The sequence below is a fragment of the Ziziphus jujuba genome, chromosome 6 (genome assembly GCF_031755915.1).
Source record: "Ziziphus jujuba cultivar Dongzao chromosome 6, ASM3175591v1".
Lineage (NCBI taxonomy): Eukaryota > Viridiplantae > Streptophyta > Magnoliopsida > Rosales > Rhamnaceae > Ziziphus > Ziziphus jujuba.
Window position 1 is genome coordinate 25287498 of NC_083384.1, and position 7618 is coordinate 25295115.

The window sequence follows — 7618 nt, forward strand, 5'->3', positions numbered from 1 at the left end:
CTGTATATTGCATCTAAAACAATGAAATTTGACAATATAATATACACCAAATTTTTACAAAAAATAATACTGGGTTTTTAATACATTTTTCTAAACCCCATAAAATTCCTTATTTTTGTTTAAACCAAAATCTTAAATCCACCAAATTTTATAAAATTATTTCTTTCCCCAATGATCACAAATGCACACATATATATATATTTGTGCACATATATATTTTTGTATGCAAATATTTTATTATGAATATTTTCTTCAAAACCATAAAATCAATTTATACAAAATTAAATATAATAATAGCATTGTTTTTCATACCATAATTAACAAATATTTTTCTTTACTTTGAAATCATAGCACAGAATTTACAAAAATTTAAATAATTACATAGCACAAATTTATCGCTCGAAAATAAGTTTGGAAAGTGGACCACTTTCGATCCTCCATAGGATTAGTCCCTCGACTCAGGAGGATGCCTAACATATCAACAGAACATAATATCCGATAAAGTCAATTTTGAATATTAATTAAATTTTACAGATACATAGCTTTTCAACCATAAGATCAAATTAAGTGTACCATTAATCTATGAACTCCTATTGATGAGTACTTTGCTACGATGCCTTGATCAGCACAAAATTCTTTGTAGAGCAAAAAGTCAACCATGGAGCCCTCTTAGTCAATGCCAATCAACTCTGGTCAAACTTGATCTACGAGTCAAAAATTCTAGTGTACTTTGGTACTAGGTGTTACAATTAGTTATTTATGAGGTGTTGGATATTATCAAATTCAGTTTACTTATTTAATGGTTTACAAAATTGCTATGCTTTTGGAATAATTATTTTTGAAAATAGTTTGTCAAAATAATGAGGTAAGGTTTTGAGAGAAATGATTTTTTAAAAAATATATAATTTTTTTTAAATAAATTTTCATAATGCTTTACTTGTCATTTACTGACGTCATCTCATAGTTTTGTATTTTAAACTGTTCCCCTAGTTTTCAGCTAACTAATTACATGCATTACATCCAGGTATCTCATTATTCTTATGTTATTCCATTGCGGATGTATTGTACTTTTCTTTTACTCTAGTGATAGTAAATATGTTATCTTTCGTTGATAATGATGTATATATTATATTGAACAGTTTTGATATTTTACATTTATTCATTTGCACTCTTTAGATTGCTTTGGTGGATTAACCTACTATGTATGACTATTATATTATATTTGATTGATGATTGTGTGAGAATTCCATCAAATTGTTTATGTTATTTATTTGCACTATTGGTTACATCTAATTAGGGGAGGTTTTACTTTATTTTCGGTAGGATATTGGGTAAAGCTTCTCTAGGCTGGACCACTTTAAGTGCCTAAGAAGAACCTCAAAGCAGTCTTATCATAAAAGCATTGGATTTTGAGACGAAACATCTATTGCATTTAAAGGCTTCCTGTCATTACCTAACCCACTCTTCACAGGATTAACAGGCTTAAAAAAAACCTATCGATGTTGATTTTTTATGAAGAAGGATGGGGCTTCCTATTAATGGAAAGTTTAGACACATAATCCATTAAGTGCTTCGTTGTTGCTAATACCACTCGTTAGATCCTGAACTCTTTGTCACTAAAGCTCCTTCTTAACCCAAGGTTTTAGTCGCTCTGGGAAATAAAATATATTTTTTTTCTCTAACATATTGCGAATATCTAGCATGAGCGCCAAGAAAGCATTAACATATTCTCTCACATTAATTGTTTACTTCTTTGTCTAGCAGATGCACCATTTAGTTTATTAAGCTTTCCTACTAAGTATATACATGTTATTATTTAATTGATTTATATTTAATTACATTTATCCGTCAAATATTGACTTATTTATATTTAGGTTATATAATATATATATATATATAACCAAGTAGGTGGAAACTTTGATTTTGAATTTGACATTATGAGATTTATGCATAGAAATTTTTTTTTTTTTCCCAATCATTTGGCTAGTTTTTGCCTTGTCATGCAATTTTGATAATAATGTGAAGGCACCCTCTAGTTTATTATTTACAAAGTATATAAATGTTGTTATTTGATTGATTTTATATTTAGTTACGTTTATTTCTTCATGAGTTAACTTATCCATATTTAGGTTATATTAATATGTTAACCAATGAAATAATGACACTTATATATTTAATAAATAACTTAATATATTAATTGACATGTATGACATTATTCCAATTTTAATGGTTTTTCATATAAAACCACCAAATATTGAAACCTCACCTAACCTTGTCTTTTTAAAAACTCCTCTCATACAAGAAACATATGCATTATTCAGTAACAAAACCAAAATAATAAAAATGAAAACAAGAAAACAAAATATAACCTAAAACAAAGGAAATTAAATGCTATAAATTTCACCAAACATAACTCATGATTTTTTTTTTAAAAAAAAATATTGGAATTAAGATAAATTAATAAAAAAAAATAAATAGATAAATAAAGAGCAATACTACAAGTACTAAATTTTTTACAAAGATTTTAGTAACAAATTATGTGGCAATTTGTTAATGATGTTAAATTGATATTGCTCTATATTCATGCAAAAGTAAATCATTTAAAAAATGACAAATCATGGATATCAAAATTTTGATCAATTTAGATTTATTCATAAATAAAAGTTTATCATATTGGAAGCCCATATATACATAGTCAGAATACATATGTTATTATTTGATTAGTTGATATTTAATTATATTTATCATTTCAAAGATTGATTTTTTTATATTTAAATTATATTAAATATATATATATATATATATAACCAAATATGTGGAAACTTTTATTTTGAATTTGACATTATGAGATTTGCATATAGATTTTATTTTATTTTATTTTTCAGTCATTTGGCTAGTTTTTCCTTTGTCATACAATTTTAATAATAATATTAGAGATACCATCTAAGTATAATAAATTATTTACTAAGTATATACATTTTATTATTTAACTGGTTTTATATTTAATTGTAGTTATCTCTTCACGAGTTAATTTATTCATATTTAAGTTACATTAATAATAACACATATATTTAATAAATAATTTAGTAGATTAAAGGGCATATGTAATATTTTTCTAATTTTAATGGCTTTTCATATAAAACCAGCAAATATTGAAGCCTCACCTAGCTTTGTCTTTTCAAAAGCTACTCTCATACAAGTAACGCCTCTGCATTATTCAGTAAGAAAACCAAAATAATAAAAATGAAAAGAATAAAACAAAAAATAAAATAATAAACGAAAACCAAGGAAATGAAATGCTCTAAAATCCACCGAATTTTCTCATAAATTAATAAAAAAATGGAATTAAGATAAATTAATAAAACTAAATAAATAGATAAATAAGAGCTTATCATGCTGGAATCTTATGTATATTTCGTTTTTTTTTTTTTTATTCTTTTTAGTAAAAGCCCATGTATACATCATCAGAATAGACATTTATTTTGTTATTTTTCCTGACGTTTACATTTTTGTTTGCCCGATGCATTAAAAATTCTACACGCAAACCAAGGTCAGAGAAGGCTTTCCTCCAGGCGTTTGATAAAATTATTTTTAAAATAAATAAAAATAAATAAAAAAACAAAACAAAATTCCCAAAAAATATAATTATCTATGCATTTTAAAAAAACATAGAAAGGGTTTTCTCCACTATTGGATAATAAGGAAAACTTAAACGGTGACGGTGACAGTGACAGGGACAGCTCTTAATGGCTGAGCCATTTCCAATGATATACCAAACTTGTCCTCCATGTTCACGTCCTCTGGTTTAATCCCATCTTCAAGTTTCCAATCAAAGGAGTGAATAAGCGAAGCCAGCATCAAGTACAACATTCTTGTCGCCAATGGCAATCCAGGACAGATTCGCCGTCCCCCACCAAACGGAATGAGCCCAAAGCTTGTTCCTTTGACATCCATTTCGGACCCCAAGAACCTCTCTGGGTTGAATGAATTTGGGTCGTCCCATGTACTTGGATCCCTGCCAATTGCCCATGCGTTGATGAATAATTGTGCACCCTTTGGGATGACGATGCCTCCAATTTCTACATCGGCTTCGGCTTTACGAGGAAGCAATAATGGAAGTGCTGGGTGCAATCGAAAAGTCTCTTTTACAATTGCTTGCAGGTATGGTAGGCGAGCGATATCTGATTCCTCAATTGGGTTTCCTATGCCAATGATTTTCTCCAGTTCTGCTCTGGCTTTCGATAGAATCTCTGGTTTCCTCAGCAGCTCTGCCATTGCCCATTGAAATGTGGACGCAGTTGTATCTGTCCCAGCTACGAATAGAACCTGTTCGATACATTGCTTAAGTGAGAAAGTGGAACACAAAGCAAAAGAAACAGCTATTAGCAAAGATGTATAAGAGTATAGCAAATTGACCAGTAACAGATGCTGAATTTGAAATTTGTTGATCTCCTCGCTGTTTTCTTCTATGATATCGAGTAGTGTATCTAACACATCGTTCTTTCTGCTAGAACCAGGCAATTTTCTAAACTGCAACCTCTCATTCATCATTCTATCCAACACGTCTAATATCTTCCCAAAGTGAATTGTCATGCTCCGTCTTATGCCATGGGGGTCAATCTTCCTAAGTAAAGGAAAATAGTCTCCCAAGTTTGGTTTCCCAGCCCCTTCCATAATTTTCATCACAGACTCTCTGAACTCCGCCGCCATATCAGAACTTGGGTCGGTTAGATCAATAGAGAAAACAGTATTAGACATGAGGTTCACTGTTGTTGTGAAAGCTGCGCTGCCCATATCTACTGCTTCACCGGTTAAGCTGCTTTTATGGACATCTGCAACAAGCTCTTGCACTTTTCTCTGTCTTAGATTCTGGTTGTTATCGAGTATCTTGGTGGAAAACAACTGGATGTTGCATATCTTCCGAAGGGTTCGCCAGAGTTTTGAAACAGGAATCCAAGGCAGTGCATTAACATCATGTTGTTGAGCTCTGATTGCATCCGGGATTGCTCGGTTGGAGAAGTTCTGGTCATGTGTTTGGAGGATCTCTTTGGCCATGGCTGCTGAGGAAACAACTATGGTGGTTACCTGGCCAAGCTTCATGGTCATTAGAGGGCCATGAATTTCTGCAAGCTCGGCCAGGGACTTGTGGGGTTTGTTACCAAGTTGGTGAAGGTTTCCAATAATTGGTAATGGTTTTGGTCCGGGTGGAAGCTTTCTAGACCTTGTTTTCCCTCTTGTGATTGAACGGAGAGCTTGGACGAATATCCAGGTGAGGATTATACACAATATGCTGAGCAAAAACTCCATCTCTCTCTTATCTGGAACTCTGTGAACTCTTAGCTCTGAAAGTGAAAGCAAAGCAAAATCTAGAGGAAATCTCACGACGAATATGGAGAATGAATCATGATGAAGGACCTGCACAGCATTATTTGTTTTTATCTCTATATTTATTTTGAATTATTTTTTTTCATTAGTTTGTATTTTGTTGACCAAAGAAAAAAAAAAAAAAAGTTCATGTATAATTATTAGTTTGTGCAAAGTCGTGAAAGATTTGGTCATCAACTAGCTCCACTTGTTCATTAAAAATTTGTGGAAGTCGTGAAAGATTCGGTCATCAACTAGCTCCACTTGTTCATTCAAAATGAAACTATCCTTTCTATCGCTTATCTTATTTTCCTTTATTTTCATAACTATTTTGTATATTAATTAATTAATTAATTATTATTATTATTTTTTGCACAATAGAAAGATCTCCTCGCAAAAATAAAAGAAGCACAAAACAAAAAGAAGATTTGATGTTTAAATTAAATAATTACTGGTTCCAGTACATCATTTTTTAACTATTGCACACGAACTAACTCATTTAGAAGAGGGTCCTAGGTGGCTCTCCTTTCATCTTAGTGCTGCATGTTAATAATTCGTTAAATTCCTAATAAAGTTGCATACATCAAAAATATTAGAAGCGTATATTCCATCTAGATTTTGAAATATTATATTTACAAGTTTGCAGGTTAGAAGATTCAACTTCTCAATTAATAAAAGCTTGGCATAGATAATATTGGCCGGCAAACGTACAATTTGGTCGGAATTGGCAGTCTTCCGACGTTAACAGTTCCGTCATCCATCCCTTTATGTTTTTTTATTTTTTGTCTCATGAGGGATCGTGGCTTTCTTATTTGCTTACATCGTCGCAAGCTAGCTTTCTTATATTTTATTATTTTTGGTAAAGATCGTTGAAAGCTAGCTAGTTAGCTAAAGTTGGGATGTATTTGACCCTTCAAAAGGAGAATTGTGAGACAAGAAAGTGTGAGAAGATTATTGGGATAATTGCTCTTAACATCCTTATATTTTGGTTGAGTCTCAATTTTTGTGTTAAAAATATATAATTATATTCTATTCACATTATAAAAACTATTAACGAACTCTACAATTTTAATCATATTTTTTATATTCTAAAAATATTTAAATAAAATAAAAATCGAATTATTTATTTATTTTGTTCTTTTTCCTTGCTGTTGGGCCATTTCTTTTTCCTCCTTTGCCATATTAAAAACCTCAAAACCTCCATTGTTGTACTATCATATATCCTCCACTCTACTACCAAAAACAAGATTTATGTCAAAACCTTCCTAAAGTTATTAATCGGAACTGTAAAATAGCCTTGATTAGAGAAAATTCCATTAGAATCTCCCTTATAAAATTGATTTTCTTGAATGTTCTCTGTATAGAAAGCTCATTCCGAAAATATACATTTATCTTATTCCTTCCCATCTTACAATAAATTTCTATAAATTGGCAAGACTTCGAAAGCAATAGTGTATAAATGCGAATATAAGTAATAATTAATAAACCATAAATACCTTTATATGTGTCGGGATCCTTTTCGGGACTTACCACCTAAACCCCATGATGACGTCGACTTTTTTGAAGTTTTTGCTCAGCACCGAAAATACATACTTCTATAAACTCATGGACATTCACACCTTCCACTTGTTATTGTCTTACATTTTTATAACAATTTGTGAATATAAAAACACATAAATGCAAATAGAAAGATGATAATGATAATGATGATGATGATAATAATAATAATAACATAAAAAGACAATTTGAATCTTAGATCCTAAATTATATAGACTACTTTTTAACATCTAAGAAAGATATAGATACAAATTGTACTGCTAAAACTGATGAATAACTTTGAACAAAATAAATTACATTTAAAATGCACATAAAGAAACAATACTTTAAATTGAATAGTTGAAATATAAACGGTAACCCCAATAATATCACTACTATCCAAAACCAACGTAAATATATATATATATATATTACATAAATATATATATAGTCTCTCGAAGGATTTGAATAACCGGTTTATAGGCTAATACACATGTTCAAAAGCTAGTACACTTATTTGAAAGCTATGATGCCTCCTCGAAAGCTAGTATTTTGGCCTGAAGGCTGCAATACTTGCCTGAGGGCTGAAATATCTACCACAAGGCTAGTAGTCTTGCTCAAAGGTTGCAATATCTGTCCGAAAGCTAAAATACCTGCTCGAAGGCTAATACTCCTACCCGAAAACTGGAATACTTGCTCGAAGGTTGAGGTATTGCTC

The 7618-nt window shown here is 30.7% G+C and overlaps 1 protein-coding gene across 1 annotated transcript; it reads right to left on the bottom strand.

The window, feature by feature from the left end:
• Positions 1 to 3394: 3394 nt before the first annotated feature.
• LOC107417841 (geraniol 8-hydroxylase) lies at positions 3395 to 5648 on the bottom strand. Its single transcript, XM_016026492.4, has 2 exons — positions 4417 to 5648; positions 3395 to 4326 (listed from the first exon to the last, which is right to left on the bottom strand). The coding sequence occupies exons 1-2, from the start codon at positions 5305 to 5307 to the stop codon at positions 3709 to 3711; spliced, it is 1509 nt and encodes a 502-aa protein (XP_015881978.2). The 5' UTR covers positions 5308 to 5648; the 3' UTR covers positions 3395 to 3708.
• Positions 5649 to 7618: the final 1970 nt, after the last annotated feature.